General features: G+C 44.4%; 1 protein-coding gene across 2 annotated transcripts in view; it reads left to right on the top strand.

Annotated features, from left to right (window-relative positions):
• The window catches only part of ANO2 (anoctamin 2), a gene marked incomplete at both ends in the record, with an annotated part of 335,860 nt that overhangs the window by 240,795 nt on the left and 67,954 nt on the right, over positions 1–27,111 (top strand). For both annotated transcript variants that reach the window (XM_080706316.1, XM_080706315.1), the window contains 2 exons: positions 13,548–13,622; positions 22,502–22,697. In XM_080706316.1, coding sequence (XP_080562442.1) covers positions 13,548–13,622; positions 22,502–22,697 — 271 coding nt within the window. The remainder of the gene's footprint in view (positions 1–13,547; positions 13,623–22,501; positions 22,698–27,111) is intronic.

Genomic DNA, 27,111 nt, shown 5'->3' with positions numbered 1-27,111 from the left:
GGGTCACTGTCCTGTGAACACCCAGAGCTGCAAGCATGCATATGTGCATGCATTTCCTCAGATTTTTTCTCAGGACATAAAAGTTAGGGACTCCTCTACCAGGTTTCTAAATATTCTGGCCATGTCTGTTTCACGGCAACAACTCCTCTGTGCTGTAGCTTATTACACATCTGTCTCTCTCAGGACAATGAGAGAGTCCTAGGACCCAAAAGCTATGGCGGGGTCCCTGACGCACTAGCAGATGCTCCTAAAGTCATTGGGAAATGACCTGTTAGTACTTCTCAATTGCCTGGCAGATGGGGCCACTGTGTCCCCAGTGCTATCAAGTGCCCTGCCCTGCCCAGCCTATCAGAGTATCTGAAGCCCTCCTGAGAGGCAAGTAATTCCTTTGAATGCAACACTGACCCGAGAGCTGGAGGAGGCTGATGAATTCTGTTCCGGGGCTGCGGCAGTGTGGTCTCTGCAGTTGCATTGCATGGTAGAGGTTTGAACTCCTCTTCTGTGCCACACGGGGTGGAGGGTGACCACATATAGAAGTTTCTGCAGGTCTGAATTACATTCATGGGCCCTGCCCCATCCATCCTCCTTCTCTGACCTGCACATACTGTGGGATTCAGTAGCTCTCTGCATGCAGCGCCTCGGCCCCTTGTGTGCCAGCGAGGAAGGAGGGAGCTGGGCTGAGATGCTGCTGCACATTCGCCCTCAAAACCACCATCCTCTCTTCCTCTTCCATTTCTTTCCCTTTCTAGAATTTTCTTCTTCTCTTTGGCTTCACTTTCCTTCAGTGCCGGGGCCTGGTATATGAAAGCCCACATTCATGCCCAAAACAGACTTCTGCCTCTGTGTTCTGTCCCGGATGCCCTTGGCCTCTCAGGACAGAGCAGAATTCTGGTCACAGACAGCAACAAACTCCAAGAAAGGCCATGGGGGCCATTTCCCTTGTCTGTTTCAGGACTAGCCATGGAGTGCAGTGCGTTCTGGTAGATATGACCGTGTGTACAGGCAGTGCCAGGCTCAGCTCAGGAAATTATTCTGTCTTCCTGAAACATAATGAAGGGTTCTTCCCTTGACTGGGACTCCTGGGTTTGGGGAAGAAGAACACCTGCTTCCCCTTGTTTTACTCAGCTTTCTTTATTGGGGTCCCCTCCCATTTGTTCTGGCTCCTGATTTTTACTCTAAAAGCAAGAGAAGGAACCATTATTCTCTGTAAGTTAAGAGACTCTGAAAGCAGGAGGATTGCAGGTTGGAGGCTAGCCTTAGCAACTTAGCGAGGCCCTTAGCGACTTAGGGAGACCCTGTTTCAAAATTTTAAAATAAGGCAGATAATGCTGGGGATGTAACTCAGAAGTGGAATGCCTCTGGGTTCCATCCCCAGTACCACAAAGAGAGAGAATATGAAGGCAAAACCAGAACAAACATTGCACACTCGCGCAGTGTTACCAGATACCACCACGAAGGCTAATTGCAGTGTCCCTCTACTGCTGCCAGTTTACTCTTGTTGCAAGTTTGCTGAAAATAGTTTCTTCTGTAAACCTCCTCAGGAACAAACACTGTGTTGGCTGTAGGATTGATGCTACTAGCAAAACAATGAGCCACGTCCCTCTACTCTTCTGACCAGAACACATGGGTACTGGCAAGACTCATGAGTTATTCATTTGCACATGAAATTGATTTCAAAAGACCCAACCTTTAAATACAAATTACCAACACAGTTTAAAATGTCACTTTTTTCCACACTGAGGATCCTCTGTCACCTTTGCTGTTGGACAGAAGGCAGCGAGCGTTGCTTGAGGTGGAAAGGTGATATTAAGGTGTTCTGTAGGTGAGCCTAGCAGTGATATTAAGGCTGGCCTGTATGCTCAGCACTTGGGAAGCTGAGACAGGAGGATCACAGGTTTGAGGCTGGCCTTAGCAATTTAGAAAGACCCTCAGCAACTTAGTGAGACCCTGTTTCAAAATAAGAAGAAATAGATACAGTAGTGCTGAGAGTGTTTCTCAACAGTAGAATGCCCTGGGTTTAATTCCCTGTAAATAAAACACACACAAACACATTTTGGGCATAATAGAGAATTTTACCCCCTGCAATTAATGGAATGCAAGGAACTGCTTCAATGGAGGAGCATAATCAGGAACCATGTCTTCTCTCACATGGCAAACAAAGGGCTGGAAAATCCTTGTTTCATCTGAGCCTCCTGATGTGGCCAGTGACCAGGAAGTGCTCTGCCCTCATTTCCTTCCCATGAGCCTCCACGATAGGACAGAAGCTCTTAAATGTATCTCTGGGCTTGGGTTGAAGCAGTGTGTGCACTAGTCCAGGAGTCAGCTGCCGGGTGGGAGGAGACGAGGAAAGGGGCGTGGATGGGAGCCAGTTGACCTGGTGGCTGGACCAGCACAGCAGCTGACATGGGGGATGCTGTGTTGACACTCTGTACATGAGGGGATTGTGGCCGAGCTGGTTTCCACCCTGCGAGCTCCTCCTGGAGAATCTTTTCACAGAGACACAGGCTCTGGGAATACAGTCCTGGAGCAGAAACCACAAGGGAAGGGTGAGTGCTGACGAATAGTGTTTCCCAAAGTAAGCTCAGCTTCGGCATCACTCAAGGAGATGAAAATAGACTCTTTAACCCCCAAGATTCTAAGTTAGCAGGTCTGGTCAGACCCAGGGATTGGTGATGTATTTTTATGGCTCCTTCTAAGAGATCTTGATGATCAGCTAATGGGCGAGCCAGTGACATTGCCTCAGGTGGGCCAACCTGAGCCTCATATGGCAGCTACCTAGCATCTCTACAGCCTGAGCTACTGGGTGCTGAGCCCCCAGTGTACTTCTTTCCCTTCTCCAAGGCTCATGACCTGCTTTCCCAGGCCCCTCAGCATAGATAGGTGTGGACAGCCCCTTAGACAGTCATCATGGTAAAGAGGGGAATAGGTACAGACGAACATGCGGAGCCACGGCCTCCTTCCATTATTTCATTCAATAGAAAAGCTAATTGTAAGAAGCACCATGAATCCTTTGCATTTTCCTCTCTGGTTTTCCTCACATTTACAGGAGTTAGCTTGTGTAAAGAATAGGAAAGAAAAAAGGAAAAAATGAAGTTTCTGTTACAGAAAAGGATGGCTTAGATTACTAGAAGAAGGCATAAGACCAACTCTCCTGTATAAAAGCACTAGCAGATATGTCCTCAGTAAGACCTCCAAAGCTCAGTAAAGAAAACCAAGAATCAATAAATGAAATGGTATCAAACTGAAAAGCTTCTGTGCAGCAAAGGAAATCATCAGGAATCTGAAGAGAGAGCCTATGGAATGGGAGAAAATCTTTACCACTTTCTCATCTGAGAGAGGACTACTATTTAGAATATAAAAGAACTTTAAAAACTCAAACTAAAAAACCAATACAAATTGCAATTGAACCAAATAGTCCTTAAAAGAAGAAACACAAAAGGCCAATAAATATATGAGATGTCTAATCAATATAGTTAGTAATCAGAGAAATACAAATCAAAACTATGCTGAGATTGCACCTAACTCCAATTAGAATGGCAATCATCAAGAATACAAACAATAATAAATTCTGAAGAGGATATGGAGAAATCAGAACTCTTACATTGTTGGTGGGACTGCAAATTAATACAACTACTATGGAGATCAGTAGGAAGGCTCCTCAGAAGACTGGGCATTGGGCCACCTTATGACCCTGCTATACTACTCCTCAGTGTCTTTACAAAAGAGTTAAAGTCAGAACACTATAGTGATACATGCATGTCACTGTCTATAGCAGCACAGTTCACAGGAGCCAAATTATAAAGCAACCTAGATGTCCATCAACAGATGAATAAATCACAAAAATGTGTTCTATACACACAATGGAATCTTACTCAAACATAAAGAACAACAAAAGTATGTCATTTACAGGAAAGTGGATGAAATTGGAGAATATTAGGCTAAGTGAAATCATCCAGTCTTGGAAAGTCACAGATCAAATGCTTTCTCTCATATGTAGAAGCCAGAGAAAAAACAGAAAACAAAAGGAACTTTAGGTAGTTGGGGAGAGAGGCCAGTAGAATAGTGGAGGATTCCCAGGGAAGGAGGGAAGTGGAGAGGGGGGAGGAAGAAGGGATGAGAGAAACTTCAAATTCGGCATGCCTCTGTATGAAGGTTTCACAAACAACCTCACTATGATGTCCTTGGAGAGTGGGGTACACCTGAGGGGAAACACACCAAGACCTGTGTGCATGTTTGTTTGTATGACTTTGGACCTCACTATGGTGTATAATTCCAATGCACCAATAAGGGTATAAAAAACGGAATTGCTTGGTAGGAGATGGAGTTTGAGGAGAGGCAGAGCACGGACTGCATGAGCCCTAGGAGGTCAGGGCGCAGTGTTTGGACATGTTCTAAGTCCACAGTCATTTGGCATCAGGTATCTGTGTGATCTTTATAGATGGGTTTAGATACCAAGGATTCACACATACCTTTGTTGATGGCTGCAGCCCAGCTGCCCCCTTTTGTAGACAGGAAGCCTGGAGAGAGACTTGCCTGTCCTTGGCTCTCACTAGATGCAGCCCATCTAAGACACACATTACAATATAGAAGGGTCGCCCCTTCTATATTGAGCAGGGAGGGTCTGCCTCCAATCTGAATCTAGGTAGGACATATGATAGAAGAGCTGGGATTAGGGGAACGGAGGAAGAGATGACCAGCTCAGTGCTGGAACCCAGGGAGGGCCAGACAGACAGTGGGGAAACAGAGGTAGTGAAGGAGCATGCTTTCTGGGAAGCCCAGGGGACAGAGAAAATGAGCTCTACCTCAGGGAGCCAGAATGTTTTTCTGCAGCTGCTGCAAAACCAAGCAGTGGGAGGAATAAATAATGTTTTCCATGGTAGCCACAAATTACACTGCGTTTGCCCTGGCTTTAGACAGGCTTCCAGACTTAGGTGCTGGGCCGCGTGACTGCCTCCTGCTCTATTGCCAGCATTTCCCTCCAGGACTGGAGCCCTGCTCCTAAAAGTTTCTGCCTCTGGGAGGTTCTAGGGGATGGTTTGAAGCAAATCCATAGGGCAGAGAAGTGGTAACTAGGAGCTCAGTCCCAGAGAGATGGTGAGCACTTGGACTATGGGGACCAAGACTGTCCTGAGCTGATGTCGAGGCCACGGAGCCATGGGACATGCATGGCCCATGAAAGGGGTATGCGGCAGAATGCTAGCCTCACTCTTCTACTCAGTCATGAAGGCTTTCTGGAGAAGGAGGAATTTTAGGAGAAAGACCTGCTTGGTGGGTATCTCTGCTGCTAGAGTAGGTGCTATTTTGTGAGAGGTTTAGAGGTTTTAAAATCTCACCCAGCACAGAGAGCATTGCACAGCTATGTTTGAAGAGCAAGTGGTACCAGGTGATAGAATGGGGCCACAGTGGATGATGGTTGCATGGCTTTGGAACAGGAAGAGCAGACCCTGGGTCTGTGTTGTAGAAAGCATTGGCCACAGTGCACTTGAGTTTCCTTCTTAGAGAAATATTACCTATGTCATTCCGGTTAGGATGTGGGTTTCTGATGGGTGAAGCAAAAATGACAGTGGGGGTAGTGGTAGTGGTGGTGATGGTGATGATGATATTAGGTAATGAGTTCTGGATTCCAGCTCTCTGCCAGGCACAGATCTGTGCACAGTCTATATGTTATCTCACTTTGTTTTTATAGCAGCAATCTTATACTGTCAGCACTGTTTTCAATCTCTTTATAGACGAGGAGAAGGGGGTACAGAGAAGTTGCCAGCATGTCGAAGGTCACACAGTCATTAAGTTATGCAAGCTGGAAACTGAATCCAAGCAGCTGCCTCCTGACGAGACTATTGTACAATATTCCTGGGGTCCCACTGGCCCTTCCTATTAATTGAGGGGATGCTCAGTTATGGGAGAAAAAGAGTAAAAGGGGGATGGGGGAAGATAAATGAGCAAAGGATATTTTGTCTCAAATGTAAATCTATGGTCCTGTTACACAGGTTGCTAGCCCCAGCCCTGAGCCTCATTACCTCTTTCTCTCCTTTGTTGTCCCAAACAGGTAAGTAGAGGGTCAAGGTGGCCTTAAGTCACAGGCTAGGAATTCACTGTATACACCCTATTTGCTTATCTCTCATTTATTCAGTGAAAGCAGTCCGAAACCTATCTCTGCTCTCTGCTATTCTGTGAGTGGCTGAATTTATAATGTTGCTGCCTGACTTATTCATCTCTACCTGAAATTACATGGAAGTATCCTACCTGTCTGAGGTAATTGATGCACACAGTGGGCTGGCTCATAAAAATTCACAAAGCTCATTAACCTGAGACCTTCAGCCACATATGGCCAGGCTGTCACTCTTCACCTCCTCCCAGAACCCAGGGACACTTGAGTTTCCTGGATTCTTATCTCTGACAGTGTCCCAGAGACCATCACATGGAAAGTATCCTGTACTTCCACACACTGTCCCTCTCCCCAGAGTTACATCCTTGCTCAGCACGGCCTTTTCCAAGTCTTCCATGTCTTTAGGCTTTCTTTATCAGCCACATCAAGTCATGGACACATTTAACACTGAGGAGCCTCAGGAGTGGTTATATTTGTCCTGTATTTCTAAATTCAACGTTTTTTTCTTCTTCGACACCCCCCAAATAATTGAGGGAACATAGATACAATATATGAACAGTCTAATAAAAACTAGTCGGACCTGATTCTAGACTCTCATGGTGAGACACATGATTAGGACGAAGCTGTTGGTGATAACCATGCTGCTTGGTTTCCTGGCTCTCATAGGCTTTCCAGAAGTGGGGGGACCACAGCCTGCTTCCCTGGAAGCTCAAACTCAGTTCACTTGGCATTTGTCATCTTCATTCTTTTTTTTATTGGTGCATTAAAGTCATATATCTTAATGGTGTACAAGATGATAGAGGCATTCATGCACACATGACTCAATTAGCCCTAAACTATTTCCACCCCATTCCCTCCCCCTCCCTCCTTCTCATATTTGGCTTAGTGATTGACTTTGATATGTTTGTGAATGTACATCATGTACATTAAAGAATTTCCCTCTTTTCCCCTCCCATCCCTCTTAGTTAGGTCACTTTATTTGCTCATCTATGGTCTCTTCTTCCTCATCTAGAGTTCCTTCAATGACCTATTTTCTCCCTAGCTTCCTCATGTTAGAAAGAGGATCCAGTTTTTTATTTTTTACTTTTTGTGACTCATTAATCTCACTTAGTATAATGTTCTCTAGTTCCATCCATTACCCTGAAAATGACATAATTGTGTTCTTTATGGCTGAGTAAGATTCCATTGTGTATATATCTCATAGTTTTGTAATCCATTCATCTGTTGATGGACATCTTGGCTGGTTCCATAGTTTGGCAATTGTGAATTGTGCAGCTATGAACATAGATGCGGATGCATTAGTTTGGTAGTTTGTTTTGGATAGATACCCAAAAGTGATATTGGTGGATCATGTGGTAGGTTCGTTACTATTTTTCTGAGGATCCTCCATACTGTTTTCCAAAGTGGTAGCACTAATTTGCAATCCCATCAACACTTTTTCCTTTTTAAAATTTAATTTAATTTTTGTGGTATTTTGAATAAGGTCACTCTATCACTAACCTACATTCCCAGACCTTTTAAATTTGATTTATTATTATTATAAGGGACTGAAAACTGTAGACTCAGAAGTTGATGCTGTTTCATGTGGCTTCCATACCTTGTCCCTGGTCCTTTTCTAGTGACTCATCAGGTTCTCTTTTTTTCTGGACATAGAATCTAGATCATCTATTTTGAAACCAAATTTGGACTCTTAACTCGAGATCCCTGATTTCCTTGGCTAGGAGTTCTCTGGAGTGGGTCCCAGGGAAGGGTTGTTGGCAAATGCCTCAGGAGAGCCTGCAGCTGGGCAGTGCTGCAGCTGGTGCGGCTCTGTCTTACTTTACCTTGCATCTGCTCTTGACAGTCATCTTGTCCCTGGCCTTCGCTAGATTCTGACGCCTTCTTAGGTTATAGTTTTTTTTTTTTTTTTTTTTTCTGGAATTGGTGCCTAGCTCTTCAATTCTGAAACCAGATCTGGATTCTTGACTCTTTAATGTTGATTTCCATAGCAAGTTTTTGTTTAATAGAATTACCTGGGTAAGAGGTTTGGTCTGTGGTGTTGTTGAGCATTTTCAATTGCTCCTTTGTGAATTTGGTATGATTGCACCTACAATTGGTTGGCACAGATTTTTCTGAAGTGTTGTCTTGGGCCATGTTGGAGAAGAGTCCTGGTGTCCAAGCACCCATCTTTCAGGCCCATTCTTTTTTTTTGAACGGTTTGGAGAGATCTGTACTGATTTTAATGTTAGCCTAACAGGCCATCTCTTCTCTAGAGCCTTACTTTAAGTGCATTAAAAATATAGAAATCTAGGTCAAAAATCTAGAGGCATCTGTATACTGCCCCCTCAAGAAGTTGCAGTATAGCTCTCTACCCTGTAACTGTGGACACACAGTGAAAGTACAGAAAGGGGAAAAAGAAACTGTACAATAGAGAAATCCAACAGACCCTACCTCCACCGGGAAATCAAGGTTAACATCATCCGTTTTTTCTTTTTTAATTATTTTATTTATTTATTTTTGTGGATCAAATTGAAAATGGCATACATTCAGACTGTGCTTGGTGCCCTCTCTCATTCCCCACTTCCCCTTCCCTCCCTTCCAACAGTGAGTGTCCCGGTTAACCATGCTACATTCATACTTTTACACACATTCAAATAACATCATCCTTGATAGGGCGTATTATAGTCTGTACTTTTGATAGGAGGTGAAGGTAGCCTAAATCTCTCATATCGAGGACCTTTCCGCAAAACACTTGACCAGTACACCTCAAAACTGACAAGGTCTTCAACAACAAAGAATGTCTGAGAAACTTTCACAGTCCAGAGGAGCCAAAGAGGACCTAATGGCTATATATATATATATATATATATATATATATATATATATATATATATATATATGTTATATGGACATGAGGCAAAAACTAAGAAAGTATGAGTAAAGTGTAAACTTCAGCTAATAACTTTGTACAATACAAATTCATTAGTTGTGGAAATTGGACTGTACCTATAGGAGAAAATGACCATAGGGTATGTAGGATCTCTGAATTTTCGGTAAATCTAAAACTATTCTGAAATAACATGCATTTAAAAAACAAAGCAGAGGAAGGACCCATCATATGCTATTGATGGAAATGCAAAATTTCACAGCCACTTTGGAAAACAGTCTGGCTGTTTCCTATAAAGTCAAAATACAATTACCGTATGACCCAGCAATTTTACTAGTTGATATTTGCCCAGGTGAAATGAAAACTTGTATTTGCATCAAACTGGTACACAGACACTCAGAACGACTTTACTCAAAATCACTAACAGCTGGAAGCAATCCAAGTATCCCTCAAGTGGTGAGTGGATAAATGGACTGCAGTGCACCCACAGAGTGAAATATGCACTGTTCTTTAAAAGGGGACGAGCTACACCACGGATGAACCTCTGATGCACTGCTCTCAGTCAAAGAAGACAGACTCAAAAAGGCTGCGTACCATGCAAATAACTTTATATGACATTTTGGAAAAGGCAAACTAGAGAGACATAAAGCAGTTCTTGTTGGGTTCTAGGGATTGGAGTAGATAGACTAGAAAGGGCCATGGGAGCGACTTTGGGAAGTGATAGATTGTTCTGCATCTTGGTTATGGTTACATGATTCTATCAGAATTTGCAGAACTGCACACTTACACATGTGATTTTACTATGTGTGTGAAAATGATACCTTCAGAAAAAAAGTAACCTCAGGAATGATTGCCACTTCTCAAAATACCCATTCTTCAAGGGTTTTGTTTAAAGAGTATCTCTATCTAAACAAATTTAAACACCTATTATTTTTTCATTGATTTCATTTCTATACATCCACTTTTCCAAAAGAACACATGTGTGGTTTTCTGAGAATATTATTTTCTATTTGGAGACTCATAAGTAGGAGCTGTAGTCCAGGGCCATAACATGCAGACAAAGAAATAAGCCCAGATGACAGTGAGGCTCTGGCCTGAACAATGGTGACATTAGCTAAGTGCTTCATAATCACCTGCTTTGATGTAATCACGAAGCGGATCAGACCTCACTTTTGTGTAAGCCTCACACTTTACAAAGCCGCCTCACATGAATTCTCACGTGGTCGACACACTCTCCCTGCCACTTAGGCGAGCCAGCGGTTGTCATCTCCATTTTATTTTCATGGTGCTGGGGGATTGAACCCAGAGCCTCAAACATGCTAGGCAAGCAATCTGCCACTGAGCTGCACCCTTGGTTCTGTCATCTCTATTTTAAAAGGAGAGGGAGATGCTACCAGCTCTCATCTCTATGTGTCTGAACTCTCTTGGCCTTCTCTATACGTGGGTTAATCTTAAAGTCATGATAATTGAGCATACTAGATATAATTATTTGACATCTTTTATCAATAAGGAATATAATTATTTACAGATAAGGAAATAGAGGTTCTTGGACTTTCCCAAGGTTATTGGGGAAATTTTAAGTATTAGAACTACATGTAATATAAGCTGAGGACCTATTAAGTATTAGAGCCAGAAGTTCAAAGCTGATACTTTCTGGTTTCCTTTCTACCATCCCATATGCTGGTGACATGATGTATATAAAGAGTGTATTTAAGTTAATGCCATAAATATTCACCATTTTTTCTAGTACTAGAAATTGAACCCAGGGACATTCTACTTTTATGCTATATCTGTAGCCCTATTTTTATTCTTTATTTTGAATCAGGGTCTCACTAAGTTGTAGAGGGCCTCACTTAAGTAGCTAAGACTGGTCAAACCTGTGATCCTCCTGTTTCAGCCTCCAAAGTATAAGCATGCACCACCATGCCTGGCTTGAATATTCACCATTTTAACGTACTAGTGAGTGCTGCATATTAGAGCCACATTACTGTAAGTAAAAAAAATAAAATAAAATAAAAAAACCCTGCTTTTCTCACTGTTTTCCCTTCTAGTAACTTCGGGAGCTTGGAAGACAGTCTGTAATCTTGGTGTTTCTCTCTGCTTCTTGTGTTTGGATAGTAACTCAACACATGAGCACTGTGTATATGTTGGAAGCTATGCCTTCCAAAATAAAAAAAAGAGCTCATCACTGTAAACATAAGGATTTTTCAACAAACACGATAATGTCTACATCAAAATGAATAGTTTTCCAGGATTGTTTCTTTGAGAGTCCATCCAATTTAATTGCTTTTTAATTTTGTCTCCTTTTATGCAAAATAATAATGCCACTTTCCTCATCAGGTCTGGCTCTGAAATCATTTTTCTTGTGTCCTTGGTGTCTCTGAACTTTTTCTGGGCAGACTGAGCCTTCTCCTCACTGTGTCCTTAGAATCTAGCCTGGAGAAGAGCCCATCCAAGGTTCTCAGACTGTGGGATTGTTTGTTGAGTGCAACTGAACCAAGATCCATCCATCAGGACCTTAACTCTAATTAGGGAGGACTTGGGAAGAGGCCCTTTGTGTCTTCTCAGTCCCCATCGACCGACCCATCTTTGTGTTGTTTTTTTTTAACCAATACCTTAAAGGAAAATACTTTTACAAAAGTAAGACACCAGTGCAGTGCTAGTGAAACTAAGGATTAATCCTGGAGAGACATGAAGGCAGTTCCATGCCCTCTTGGCACTTGACCTAATTAAAAAGACTGTAAATGAGTTTGTCCCCGTCTTAGAAATAGGCTCACATGCTCTCATCTCTTCAGAATGCTCATCAGTTGTAGTTACCTTATTATCATGCAATGTGAAAGTCCAGGAGTCCAGAGACCTGAGTCTATCACTGTTATGACAACCCCAGTATAGGACTTGTTTACATATCTGTAAACAAAAGTGCTTGTTGCTCAGTGACTTTGACCTGAACACTCATTTCCCTCACCATGGATTAAGCCATTTCAGCCCTTTGCTTAGTCCCAGATATGCAAAGCAAGATGCATTGCTTTTTGCTGGTCCCCATAGACTCTTGAACTCTTGGGTGTGCGGGTGTCGCCATGGTTTCATTAGTCTATAAGGCCCCCCCAGGGAGGGCAGTGATCAAAGGGACTTTGTTCTGTCCTCACTGTGCCTGGCACCAAACTACACATCACGGGCACACATCGGAGTTTCAGAAGGCATCGCTTAGGCCAAGAAGGTCTTCAGCTTACAGTACAAGCTTTCAAAGGCTAGATGGCACTGTTGCTAGAGCCAAATCAGGTGTGTCTGAAATAGCCTGTGGTGAGGAGGAAAGGGAATAGAGATAGAACGAGAGGCCATGGAGCACTGCTTGGCTGAGTCTGACCCAGACTCTTGGCTCACGGTAGACACAGCAAGTGGATCCCTGCCTGAGCGGCCCGGTGCGCTTGGCTATTTTCTCAGCACCTGCACCAACTTGGCTTCAGAAAATCTTTACAACAACTGTGGATGGCAAGCAGACGGTTGCCTCAAGCCTAGTTTTACAGAACTGTAGCTCAGAGAAACCAAGGTCCTGGCCCAAGAGTGAACAGCAGTTAGACACCCGAGTCTTTAGCCCTCATGCCTGTTGGTGTCAGGCCCTCAGAGTAAGCTGGAGGACCGTGGTTGGTGATGGGGGCTGGGTTGTCGGGTAAATAGTACCCAGACTAAGGGGAGGGAAACACTCACCATCAAGTTGCTCAAACAGCTCGGCAGCACCCGAGCCTCCAAATGTCTGTGTCTGTGGCCAATGCAGAATCCAGGCACTCTAGAGGAAGCAAATGATACTGTACGCAGGTACTTTGAGGAATAAAGAGTGTGGGTAATTCCTGCAATTATTAGGATCCAAGGTCAGTGGTTGATGATTAATTTGAGGAATAGTCGTTTTATATATAGGATGTTTCCTTGGGGTTGGCTGACATCTGACATGTGTCTGGCTTTTCCATGTTTACACATTCCTTATTATTAAAGCAAAGAAAGTCATCCTGTGCAGGATGCAGAGCAGGTGTCACAACTGCGCCCACTTTACAGATGAAGAAATAGAAGTTAGAAATGTGAAAAGACATGTCTAAGATCATACAGCCGACAGGAGGTTGAATTAGAGCTTCAGCCCAGGGAGAGGCTGAAATCAAACCTTGTCCTTTTTTCTACTCTCATTTTTCTCAGCTCATCATAAAACTACAAAATCAGGCCAGCTGCTGCTGCACATGCCTGTATTTCTAGTACTTGGGAGGCGGAGACAGGAGGATTGCAGGTTGAAGGCCAGCTTCAGCAACGTAGCAAGACCCTCAGCAGCTTGAGAGATTGGATTTAAAAATAAAAATATAAAAAGGGCTGGGAATGTAGCTCAAAGGTAAAAGGCTTTTGAGTTCAATTCCCAGTGTCATTAAAAAAAAAAAAGAAATTACAAAATTTGGAGGTCTGCTGTTGATATAAAAAGTCAGGCATCAATGACTAGGAAAATCTTCATAGAGTAACAATTAACAATATGCACAATTTAGAGAAAATCTGTTTCTATTTCTCGTGCCTTCTGATTGTCTCTTGCTCCTTTCTCCCCAGGACGATGAAGATAAACTGACATGGAAGGATCGGTTCCCAGGGTACCTGATGAACTTCGCCTCCATCTTGTTCATGGTAATGTCCCCAAGGGACCACGGGCCTGTGACTGTGCATGTAGATCCTGTTGTGTGAGCACCGAGGGTATTTTGTTCTATCATGCTCTGGGAAAATTAGGGGCGGCTGACTGTGAAGCCGCAGTCCTGTATAGAGAAGTGTAATTCTATCCAAAGTGAGGCCACTGACCACACATGTTTCAAGTTGGAACTTCCAGGGGGTGGGTAGTAAGAGAATGCCAAGTTGTCAGACCACGAACCTGAAGTAAGAAGGCTGCAGAGTTGGGACAACCTGTTTGGGCCATGGGTGGCTCTCTCTCTGATGGTTCCTGGAATGGAATTGTGTCTGGAAGCGCAGGAGACAGCCAGCTCTGATTCTTCAGTGGCCGTGTAGGTGCTGCACTGATTTCCCCATGTTCTGTGGTACAGTTTGGTAGAGCTGTTTGCAAGACGCAGGTGTTCTCGGCTGTGTTGGGGAAGCCAAGAGAGGAGCCTGGGGTCCGTCCCCAAGTCAGACGAGTGTGGCTATTCATCCTCAGGAGCTGGGATGGATCAGACAACAGTAAGTTTTTCTTAAAAAGATCTAAGGAAAAGTGAGCATCTAAAGCCCACATTAGAGTCAGTAACACCCCTGTTTCTCTCTAGGGGGAGATTCTTTGCAATGTTCAAGTGTAGATCCTTGGTTTTCTACAAAGGAAAGCATGTATTTGCATCTTGGAGCATTTCGAAGGAGGATTATGCATTCGTTGTACAGCGGGAGAGGGTCACTTATTCCAAATATTAGGACTGGAAGATCATCCTAATTTTCTGGACCCACTGGCCAGAAGTAACCGACCCTAGCTTGAGGTTACAGGTGCTTTGTTGCTATCGTGTCTACTGAGGGAGCAACCATGGCCCGGTGTCAGACGTTGAGAAGGAAGCGTAAACACCATCTTAACTCAACTCATTCTGCAGGTGAAGTGCAGAGTTGTCAAAGCTTAGCAGCCTAAGTTTGTTTTCTTCCCATTGCTTTAACAAGTAAGAGAAATGTAGAATTTATTGAGGAATATGTGGTGAGTTGCAGTGTGTCATGCTGGAAGGATAAAAAGTCTAATTGAATGTTCCCTCAATATGCACATTTCTATCAAAGAGTATATTCATTCATTTAAGAAATATTGAATGGTGCAACTGTTCTTATTCACTGGACCAAGCAAAACACAAAACAAAATAATCTCTCCTATTTATTATCTACAAGTAATAAATAAGTAACCAAATAAGTAATATAGAATTCCATCTCCAGTAGCGATGAATTAGGATATTTGTAAAATCCAGTATTGCTGAAATTAATGAAAAGAATTGGACAAATATATTTTCCAACCTTGAAAGGCTGACAGGATAGTAATAGACTAAACATATATTAGGTTAAAATCTAAAAGGAAATGAGAACGAAGAAGGCAAGCTCCTTGGTACTTGGTACAGCTGATTTTATCTCAAGGACATTTTTCCATCTTGAAAAACTTAGGCTTTGATTTTGCTGGTTCTTTTGTTTTTGTTTTTGTTTTTTCTGCAGGTCTGGGGGTGGAACCCAGGGGCATTTGACCTCTGGAGCCCCTGCCCTATTTTTTATTCCTTATTTTGAAACCAGGTCTCACTGAGTTGCAGAGGGCCTCACTAAGTAGCTGAGGCTGTCCACGAACCGCGATCCTCCAGTCTCAGCCTCCCGAATGCTGGGATTACAAGTGTGCGCCACCACGCCCGGCTTGATTTTGCTGGTTTTATGGGATCCAGAAAGATAGAAATCAGGGACTATGGCTGTTTTGAAGTGGGAGAATATATTCACACCTGTAACTCAAAGAATCAGTCTCAAAAGATATCAAGAGTTACAAGACAGTGAAAGAAGACAGTACAATGAAAACCTTGACAACGACTTGAATAGGTACTTCCCAAAAGAGAAAATGTAAACAGTAAGCCCAAGTAAGAGTACTCAGTATCACTAGTCATCATGAGAATTTAATTTAAATCATAGTGAATATCATATAAACCCAACAGATAGCATGTCATTAAAAAGTCTGTCAATAATAAGTGTTGAAAAAGATGCAGATCAAAAGACACTCTCATACCCTGCTGGTAGGAGTGAAAGATTTTAACAAAAGACACTTTAGGAACAGTCTGTTATTATCTAGTAAAACTGAAATTTATAGCCTGAAGCCCTGAAATTCTACTCCCCTGGTACATGTCCTAGAAAAACTTGTTTTCATGTATAGTGAAATACATGTGCAAGGCGGGTGTGGGCGCACGCTTGTAATCCCCGCAATTGATAGGCTGAGACAGGAGGATCGCACAGGTTCGAAGCCAGCCTCAGCTACTTAGTGAGGCTCTCAGCAACTTAGCGAGACCCTGTTTCCAAATAAAGTATAAAATAGGTCTGGGAGTATAGCCCGGAGGTAGAAAGCCTCTAGTTTCTATCCCTAGTACCACACACACACACACACACACACACACACACACACACAAATACATGTGCAAAAATATCTATGGAAACACTGTTTATAATAACCCCAAACTGGAAATAATCCAACTGCCTATTCCCACTGGAATGGATAAACAAATTGAGGTATATTTATACAAATTGAGGTATGCATAGTCACGAAGATGAGCAAACTCATAGTCATACACAACAACAAAGATGGAAAAAAAGACAAAAGAATATATACAGTCTGATGTACTCATTCCAAATTCAGAAAAGACAGCCCTAAACTATATTGTTTAAAGGTACATACCTAAGTAACATAAATATAAAGATAAGCAAGAGAATGATTTTGTCACAAAATTCAGCAGTGATCAGGTCTGAAGGAGGAGCAGAAGAGAGCTGGTGTGTTTGCCTAGGAGGAAGGCACGCCCAAGTACTGGCATGTTCATCTGGGTTGTACTGGGTTTGCTTTAGTCATTCAACTGTGTGTGCATGCATGTGTGTATGTAAAAGGAATGTTTCTGTATGTGTGTGTGCATGTATGTGTGTGTGAGTAAAAGGAATTTTTCTGTAGGTTCACAACAAACCTTAAAAAATAAACAAAATGCATTGCTAGATAGGTTGGTCGAGAACTGGGTGTGATGGAGTACTCAGTACCACCCAGTACTTGGGAGGCTGAGACAGGAGAATCGCAGGTTCAAGGATAGACAGCCTTAGATAAGTTGGCTGACCAAGAGTGGGGTGTGGTGGATCACAGGTTCAAGGCCAGCCTCAACAACTTTGTCAGATCCTCAACAACTTAGCAAGACTGTTTCGAAATAAAGAATAAAATAAAATAGGGCTGGGAGTGTAGATGATCAGAGGTAGAATGCCCCTGGGGTCAATCTCCAGTACCACAGGATAAATAAATATGCAAATATAATACAAGGAACCAGAAGGCTGGGCCCTGTAGGCCAAGGCAGACACCTGGGCTGGCTACCCGCCATACTGATACTGGAACCCACCATGGGGGGTCTTGCAGAGGAGTGATGTGAGCTGACATACATTTCAAAAGGGTCCTTGTGGATGACTCCGGTGGTGAGGCAGGTGAGGGTAGGAAGGGGGAGATGGAGTAAGAAGCTGCTGCAATCATTTGAGAAGTGTGGAGGCCTGGTTGGGGTAAGAGTGAAAGGTGGTCAGGTGCCAGCTTTATTTGAAAAGTAAACTTGAAAGAATTCGATCACACCATGTAAGACTGAGAGAAGTCAAGGATGATGCTGGAGCTTCTTTACCTTGAGCAACAAGAAAGACGCCCTTCTCCCTACCAGGAAGGGGCGAGAGGAGGGTCCCATAGTTGACCCCCTGGATGGGTCTGAATCTGGAGCTCAGTATCTCATCTAGGTTGGAGACCTAATCAGCTGTGGATGCTATTTAAAGCCACGAAATTGCAGATCACAAAAGGAAGGAGAGTAGACAGAAAAGAGGTCCAAGGATTGGGTTCCAGAAAAGTATAGAGTTGTAATTAAGGAGCTTGAGAGGGAAGAGCCAGAAAAGGAGGTTGAAAAGGAATAGTGAGGGGAGAGTAGGGGGTCCTGAAAGCCGAGAAAGAATCTCAAGGAGGATGGCCATTCTTTGTATCAGATGCAGCTGATAAGTCGGGGAAGAAGAAACTGAAACTAGAGCTTACCTACTGGCTGGGAAAAGACCTGTATCATCATATTCATCAACAGCAGTAGCAACAAATCGGTCACTGGACCACCCTTTAACAAATACTGAAAGCTAACTAGGTCAGTGGTGGGTCATCTTGCCAAATTTTCTTTCTTAAATTTCCATAGAGGCCTCCTAAAGCTAGACTGGAAGATAGGCTTTATTTCTATTGCTTGGAAATAACTTATGATAATCTCTCTTTTTTTTAATGCACTCCAATGCACTCAATTCTGAATCTTGATCATATAAAACCTTTCACCTTTGTGCTCACCACCCCCAGCCCTAGTAAACTTTCTTCTACTTTTCTACTTTCAAGTTGATTCTTTGGTTTGTGGTTTCCACCTATAAGAAAGAACATGTGCTACTTGTCTTCCTGTGTCTGGCTTATTTTGCTTAACATGGTGTCCTCCTGTCCTATCAGTGTTGCTGCAAATGACAGCATGGTGAGCGAGACTCCATTGTATATATTGCATTTTCTTTATGTATGCATCTGCTGATGGACACCTAGGATGATGAGACTGAGCATTTTTTCATATATTTATTGGCCATTTGTATTCCTTCTCCTAAAAAGTGTCTGTTCAGATCACTTGAAGTATTTTCACTTTTTTCTCCCACTGCTATATCCTTGACATCTAGAACTATGGCTGGCAGATAGGAGGGGCTTCAAACATTGGTTAGAATGACCAAAGGGGTAAATGAATTAATTAAGTGGTGTAAAAGGCAGCATATTTTGTTAATGGCAAAGGTGTGTGTGTGTGTGTGTGTGTGTGTGTGTTTGTGTGTGTGTAAGTAACTGGGGATTGAACCCAGGGGCCTTCTACCTGTGACCTTGATAAGTTCCCAAGACTGACTGTAAACCTATAATCCTCCTGTCTCAGCTTCCCCAGGACTGGGTTTATAAGTATGTACCATCACACTTGGCCTTATTTCTTATTTTCAAAGAGGGTCTTGCTAAGTTGCTAAGACTGGCCTCAAACCTGTGATCCTCCTGTCTTAGCCTTCCAAGTACTGGGATTATGGCGTGTGCCATTGCACCTGGCTTTTATTTTTGTAACTCTTGAGTGAGCTGCTGCAGCATATCATGCCCTAGGCTGAGCCCTCTTCTACTGGATCAGCAGCGATTGCTTCTGCCCTGTGCATTTCTACTTCTCTTCCTTTTCTCTTTTCTTTTCTATTTTTTTCTCCAAATCCATCCCCAAATTTTTCCAGGGACTTTTCTCTGACTCTTCTGCTCAGCTCAGAACGCAGCTTTTGCTCTGATTAGCTACGCACAGGCTCGCCTGCTGTATGCGTGCAGAGGTCTTCTCAGTTTCCTTCAGAATGGAAGTGTTAGAGCATGAGGAGGAGGCCATCGCCCCTTCCTGTCTTGTTCATAGTGTCAAATAGGACTTTGGGGCCTGGCTTAATTTGCAAAAATATTTTTTTATGTCGCAAAGGTAAAGTTAGAGATTAAGCATCAAGAGCCACAGTGCCTATGCTAATGTGACCATGGACAGGCAGGAAGGTCACCTGTAGCTGGGGCTCCTCCAGCCTTACCACTCCTAGGAATGGCCTGAGTGATAGAAGGGCATAACCCAAGAGCAAACCGCTTCCAGTCTCATATGAGAGACCTATCACCACATGCAGATTTACCCAGAACAGTGGTTTACACAATGTCAGACTTAACAAACGAAATCAATAATGCAGACTTGAGTTGTGGGCAAGATATCAAATTTAGTGGAGAAGAGTTGAGTTCTAATCTCAGGATGGGATTGTAGACTTGGGGATCTTGGATCGGGGTTCAAGCCCTGGATCATTCTGAAGTCTCATTTAAAGAAGGCATATCTTGCCTGGTTGTTGTGGGATTGGTGCAGGTGAAGATGAACATTGAATAAGGACATCCAAGGGCACAACAGGTCAGCTGGTGCTGCCTCTGCTGACGATATCACCCATAAGATCTCAGCTCTGTCATGGCGCCTCCCCTTGTCCATTCAAAGTGTTGCTTCCTGGGCCTCTGTTTCCTTATGGCTATGGCCAGCAGCAGTGAGTGGGTGATCCCTACAGGCTAAAGTCATTTGGTTCTGTGATCTAGGAGGTTAGGGCTACCACCCAGGCCTTGCACCTTGAGCAAATCTCTTCCCTTTCCATGTGTGCTTTCTTATCTGCAAAATGGATTTGACCTGGGTTGGTTCTCTTCAAGCTATACGGCTTGAAAACTCTGAACCTGGAGATACTTTCAGAAACACCAAAGGAAATGTTTGGAACCTGATTTCTTTTGTGGGGTTAAAAATAAAACAAAACCAGAGAAAGTAAGACTTCAAAGAACAATCAGAGGCTGGGGAGTTGGAGATGGGGCCGGGGGAAGAGAGGAAGGCAAGGAAGGCTTTCCTAAATGAGCACAAGAGCGCTTCTTGGACTTGAGTAGAGATTTTTTTTTTAGGAACTGAGGATTGAACCCCAGGGCATTCTACCCCCAAGCTATACCCCCAGCCCTATTTATTTCAAAACAGGGCCTCACTAAGTTCCAGAGAGCCTCACTAAGTAGCTGAGAGGCTGGTCGTGAACCTGTGACCCTCCTGTCTCAGCCTCACAAGTACTGGGATTGCAGGCATGCACCTCTATGTCTCGCTTGAATAGGAATCCTGTTAAATGCAGATTCCAAGTAAGGAGGTCTGGAGTCCTGCGTGTGGTTCTACATTTCTATCTAGTCCCCAGCGGGTGCAGCAGGTCTGGTTCGTGGACCACACTTTGAGTAGCAAACATGTTCTTCTTTCCCACTTAAGCAGCTGGGCCTCTTTAGGGAAGCCCAGAAGTCGATCTCCTCACCTTTGGGTCTTCCATGCCCCTCCCCCAAAACCTGCAGCAAAGGATGTTTTTGTCATTTTTTCCCCTTAGTTTTTCCCCCACTCACAAATGCACATGTTCACGTGTACACACACACACACACACACACACACACACACACACACGTTCTTACGACTCGTTGCCCCGGCCTCCACCGCCTCATCAATACTTCCATCCCTGGTCTTCACTGCAAAAGTGATTTTGGAGGAAAAGAACCTCACACCACATTTTCCAGGCCCTTACTGTCTGGCGATGACAATCCCAGAGGAGCAGGAAGTGAAAAGTTTACATCAGTGGACTGGGGTGATGTCATGTCCAGGCGTGCCCACCTCGTGGTCACCCCCTAGTCCTGCAGGCTCCTCCCTGCTGCTCCTACTCCACCCCACATCCAAAGAGGGGCCTCCTCTGGAGTGTTTTTCCCATATGCCCTCTCCTACACACACACACACACACACACACACACACACACACACACACACATCACTTTCCTGCCTTTCCTACCAAGGGCTTCTTTTTCACACACAGTGGTCCACAAGGCAAATGCTAATATTTTTAAAGCACTACAGTATGGGGGGCTGAGTCTGCTGTCACCACCCCAGGCTTTAGCAAGGCCATCTGGCACTGCCCAGAGGCCCAAAGATGCCCACACCTAGACATGTCTACAACCCTATCTCAGCCCACCAAAGTGTCATTCCGTCACACAGCCCGCAAAGCACTGCCCACTCCTGGCTCCCTCCCTCCCTGCCAGAATGTGTAGTCCAGCCCAGTTTCTGTTTCCAGGGGCCTTCCATCTGCCCCTCTCTCTCCCTACATTTTCTACTTGTCTTCCCATAACCAGTGCCCCTGTCTCTTGTTTCCTAGAGGACGCAGGATCCAAACAGCCCCCTTTGCAGAGAGAGTCCCAGAAATAATCCCACGTGACTGGAGCAGATGAGAGGCAGCTCTGAGCAGGGCATGCCGAGCAGTTGCCTCTGCCCCTGACCCTTCCGAGGTGTGCACCCTGGCACTGTCTTCTCCCAGCACCCTTAGGTGTCCTGTAATGGTCCTTCCTTGGTCATGATGAGGAGGGGAGGGGTGTGGAAACATAGGAAATTAGTGGGTTGTTGAGCTGGAGTAGGTCTAGGAGAGCCCCTTCTAATTCCTAGGTTCTACAAATAGGACATGGAGGGACCTTAGACGTCAAGGGGTGGAACTTCCTTATGGAACACAGAAGAGAGAGGCGTGTGTGCACCAAATGAGAAATCTGCTTCCTCCATTGCAAGTAGCCCGGTAGAGAAATCGTATAGGGTTTTTTGTCCGTGCTGAGGACTAAATCTGAAAGTATCACTCCTGACTGATCTTCCTTTCTTCTTTGGCAATCTTCCTGCCTTTTGATTGGCTGTCACTCATCCATTCTCAGCCCAAACACCTCAGTGGCTCCCTATTTCTCCTCTTGGATGGTCCAGTTAAATACCAAGTCTTTTGTAAATATTCCCTCACCACCAAATCTGCCTGCTCTCCTGGACTCTTGAGTCCTTTAACAGCTATCTTTTTTATCACTTAAATATACTCTTGCATATTATATTCTATTGTTCAAAAAGAGTTCATCTTATCTCTATAGTGGATTGAAAGTTCTCTAATAAAAAAAATTCCTGGGCACACTATATACTACACAATGTTCAGAGATTTTATTTAGATGTGCACGTGCGCACGCGTGTGTGTACGCGTGTGTGTATTATAGACTGTTTGGAATCTGACTAAAAAGTGAAGATACTCTCCCCGGAAATGTGTACCCACACTCAGAATTCTGCAAAAGAATTTGGCGAGTTTGCAATCCCCACATTGCCCATAAGCAACCACAGTTCAATAACACCTGATGCAGGAAACAGTACTCTTGGCTGAAAAAATAGTAGGTGCTCAGTAACCGCCTGCTGATGTGTGCCTCTCCATGTTTTCACGGCCAGATCGCCCTGACGTTCTCCATTGTCTTCGGGGTCATCGTGTATCGGATCACAACCGCAGCTGCTCTCTCTCTCAACAAGGCCACACGCTCCAACGTCCGGGTGACAGTGACGGCCACAGCAGTCATCATCAACCTCGTGGTCATCCTCATCCTGGATGAGATCTATGGTGCTGTGGCCAAGTGGCTCACCAAAATCGGTACTGTGCCTCAAATCCTGTGTTGGTCTGGGGCCTCCTTGAATGTAGTCAATTCAGTGCACCAAGGTGTTTGGTGGTAATGACCCCAGATGTAAAAAGGGATAAGAATGGGGTGCTTTAAACAGTGCGTTTTAATTGCAGGAAGGAGGAAGAGCAATGCCTATGTCCATGTAGGTCCTGGTCCAATTCCCTGAAGGCAGGAATCCCCTGGGAAGCCTGCTTGATTGATCCTCCTCTGTCCCATGTTCACTGCCTCATTTTTTGTGACGGGGAGTTCACTGTTCCCTGAGGCTAATCCCTTGGGTCGATTCTCTTTAGCCTAACTTAGAAGCAAGATCGATTCAACACTTCCTGTTAAACATTGTGGAGTTTTTGCTCTGCTCATTTTCCCAGCAGCATTTAGAAAGCAGAGGAAAGCCTGTTGATACTTGAGCCCAAGAGGGTCTTATCTATCCCAGAAAATCCACACATTCCCCAGGCACTGTGCAGACTTCAAAGGGGGTGTATCAGGCTTCTCAAGCTTCAAGCCAGTGAGAAAAATGTGGTGGCCTCTGCATTCAGACGTGTCATTTGAGCCCCAACCTGCTGTTGTCTGAGCCCCACGTTCTGGCATTCACACTCACTAGATGGGGGAGGGCTGGGAGCCAGTCCCTTCCTTTCCTCGCTGTATTTATTCTGGGTGGCCTGGATGCGCCCCTTTCCTCTTTGAATTTAGAGATTTCTCTCTTGACACAAGGATCTGGGAGTCCCGGTCTCTCTGACCTCCTGAGGAAGTTGAGTTGACAGTATGATGTCTTTAGTTTCCTGATCAGTCAAAAGTTGGATACTTAATAAGATGACCACTTCCTTCCCATTAGGACTGGAGAAATCCAAAAAGCGTCTTCATCTGCATCTCTCTCCAGCATGGCCTTCATCCTTAGACTGCCCATGGTGGCACCTACCTCCCGTCTCCATGTTGATTGAGACAGTTAATAGACAATTCTGCCTGCCACAGGCATTAGCATATTTATAAGTGTGATCTGTGTTCCTTCATAAGCTTTTTGAGAAAAATAATAATTTGAGTCCAATTTATTTTCTGATATACTGTGTAGAATTCTGTGGGAGTGCTTTGAAATATGGGGCATCCAGTATTTCAAGGGGCTCTGAGGAAGCATGGACATAGAGGGACCTACCTGGAGAGCTCAGAGAAACGTCAGACGGACATGTGTGGAGGGAGGAGGGAGAGGGCAGGAGGAGACGTAGGCGCCTGGCAGAGAAGATGAAATGAGGAGCTTGTCACTGAAGGGAGCGATCACATCCCTTGGGCTCAGGAAACACCCACGTAGAGGTGGCATGTGGGCCACATGGACCTCCAGGAAGAATTTTGGTGACTCTTAATTCCAGCAGAATGGACAGACTCAAGCTTAGTATTGGGATAAACCACAGGATGCATTGCATGTTGAGGAGACAGAGGAACCCAACATGGTGGCCCAGGGCACCGTGGAGTAGAAACTGGGTCTGGGGAGCTGACTGATACCTGATTCTATATTTTGGCAAAATACCTTAAATGCCAGACTGAGGACTCTGCGCTCATTTTCCTAGACATCAGAGAAACATTTTATGGAAAGCTCAGAGGGGAATCCAATAAATAATTCCATCCTCCTGGCATGATTACTGAGCCAGGAGAGAAACACAATAAAGAGAGAAGCAGACAGAAGTCAAGGCATGAGCTTTAAAAGGATGGAAAAAGGCAGCATTGGAGGAAGTAGCTTAGTGAGAGAGTGAATTAAGCTTCCTATTTACTGGATTCCCAACAGATTGACCCTCTCTGTGCCAAGTCGTGGTGCACAAGGCAGTCCTGAGAAGCTTAGGGCACGGAAGGGTACAGAGCACCCACTTTTACGGGTCTTTTGTTCCCAGGGGAGGGGCATAGGTGGCAGGTGGGTGAGAAATACCAGGGTAGCTTTCCAGAGGGACCAGTAAGACGAGCTGTTCCTCCTTCTCTCAGAAAGGAAGAGCAAAGTGAGGAGACAAACTAGGGTCACGGCTCCTGTACATGGAAAAGACAGCAGCAGTGTCCCATCCACCAGGCACAGTGGTGCACACCTGTAATCCCAGTACTTGTGAGGCTGAGACAGGAGGATTGCAGGTTCAAAGCTGTAGCAAGAGCCTCAGAAATTCAATAAGACCCTGTTTCAAAACAGAAAAAAAAAAAAAAAAAACGAATGAAAAGGGCTAATGGTGTAGATTAGAGGTAGAATGTTTCTGGGTCAATCCCCAATACAAAAACAAAAAATAAAATGTGTTCCCATTCTTATACCTGGTCCCAACCCAGCACCACTGATGGGTGTTTGAAGAGTGTGATGTGGTGGAGGTGTCTACTTGCAGAATTCCTCAGGCAAGGGTATAGGATGCAACAGAATAGGGAAAGCACGAAGACCGACTGTTAGGGAGGTGATTGAGGGTGTGGGCAGGAAGTGAGGGAAAGACAAGCAGGAAGGTGATGATGTAGAAATGTCTTCTTCCTGTCCATTTGGGTTTTATTTTACTTACACAGCTCCAGTTAGTTGTAAAGACGAAAGACAGAGTGGTCGGCCATCAGAAACTCATTAAAAAGTGCTTAGCAAACACCTCCCATGTTCAAGGCTGTGCCTTAAAACATTTTTTCATAAGCAAAACAGGCCCCTGTTTCCCCTTTGGGAAGCTGTTTCTGTTGTTTCTAATGGCATTCACTGCATCTCTCCCAAACTCAGGATGCCCCAGCTTGAAAGCCAATGGCCAGTACTTCATAAGAAAGCCTACACCCTGGAAAAGAGATGCCATTGTAGCAAGGACATCTCATTCCTCATGGTGGCAATACTCAGAATGTGTTTTTAACTCTCTGATTTTTCTTTTAGCCCATTTTATCTTTGCACAAAAAAACTACATATAGCTGGCAAGGGAAATATTATAATGTCATTTTACTGTGGTTCAAACTCAGATTCTTCCTCTAAAATGCAGATACTTTTTGGGCTGTTCTGGTGTAAGTCTCCTACTGAATGTGTAAAGTCATGTATTGAGTTTCTTCTCAGGAACCCATATGGGCTTCATTCTGGGTTGTCACTTGTCTTAGACGAGATGCTCCCAGAGGGCTTAGAGAGCTGCTGTTGCATAGGAGGAGACCCAGTAAATTCAAGAATCCAGTGGAAGCATCTTTGAGTTTAGACCTGCTTTTCTCTCCCTCCCACCCCCAGTGGCATAGCATTGGGCAACAGGGACTTTTCTGGGCCACATTTTATGGATCCTTCCATTATCATTTTCCTCCCTCTACCCGTGAACCATCACCTGACAGGTGTTTTCCCAGCCTAACAAAGATGCTCTTGTCTTTAGCCTCTGTCTTGGAAATCCTTGCATGGTCATGTTTTCTTAAACAGTAGATTTGGGGACATCACCACCAATCAGCTCCCCTCAGAGAGCTGCCTTTTGCCTGTGCCAGAAATAAACCTGTATCGGAGCCTCTTACCGCCTTCTTCTTACTGTCTTCCTGGACCTTCCCCAACCTACTTATTCCAGGCCGCACTTGCGTTCCCACCCTGTACCTGGCTCATACTGCTGTTGCTGCTGTAACCATCTTCAGCAACCCTTCCTGGAAAGGGCCCCTCGGAGCTGCCTCCTCCATGAATCCTTGCCTGATCACTCAGCCCTCAATCTTGCCTGATCGCTTTCCCCTCTCTGAGCTCCTCTGACCTGTCACTGATCCTCCATCTCTTGTTCATGGAATGTCTACTTTGTGCCAGGCACGATTACAGCAGTAAACAAGAGTCAAGTCCTTGCTATCATTATGCTTGTATTGCAGAAATAACAGATAGACAGTAAAGAAGACTACAGAGTAGGAGTGACAGTTTGCCCAGAGAGTGGTTTGGGGCCCTGCATGACGGGTCACGTGGTTGGTAAAGGCCTATCAAGGTAATAATACTGTAGGTAACACCTGAACGACACAGGGGGAATCGACCACATAAGGATCTGGAGGGAGAATTCAGGGAAGATGGGCAGTGAAGACCAAAATTTTGGTGGTAGAGAGGAGGAGGGATAAGTTTGGAGGGTTTTACCTACACTATATATTAGATGTCAGTCATTTACTGTTTTATCTTATTGCTTGTGTTTCCACGTGTTCCCACCACTAGAGTAGACTAGGCTAAAGCTGGGTGTGGTGGCCCACACCTGTGATCTCAAGACTTGGGAGGCTGAGACAGGAAGATCTCAGGTTTGAGGCCAGCCTCAGCAATTTAGGGAGACTCTCAGCTATTAGTGAGGCCTTGTTTTAAAATAAAAATAAAATAGGGTTGGGGGTATAGTTAAGAGATAGAACACCCCTGGGTTTAATCCCCAGTGCCACATTAAAAAAAAGAAGAGACTAGGCTATCTTCAGATCTGGGTTGTATAACCTAAGTAGCTT

The sequence above is a fragment of the Muscardinus avellanarius genome (genome assembly GCF_963383645.1).
Source record: "Muscardinus avellanarius genome assembly, chromosome: 11".
NCBI classification, from domain to species: Eukaryota; Metazoa; Chordata; class Mammalia; order Rodentia; family Gliridae; genus Muscardinus; species Muscardinus avellanarius.
Note: the sequence above shows the minus strand (reverse complement) of the source record. Positions and strands in the feature narration are given on the sequence as shown.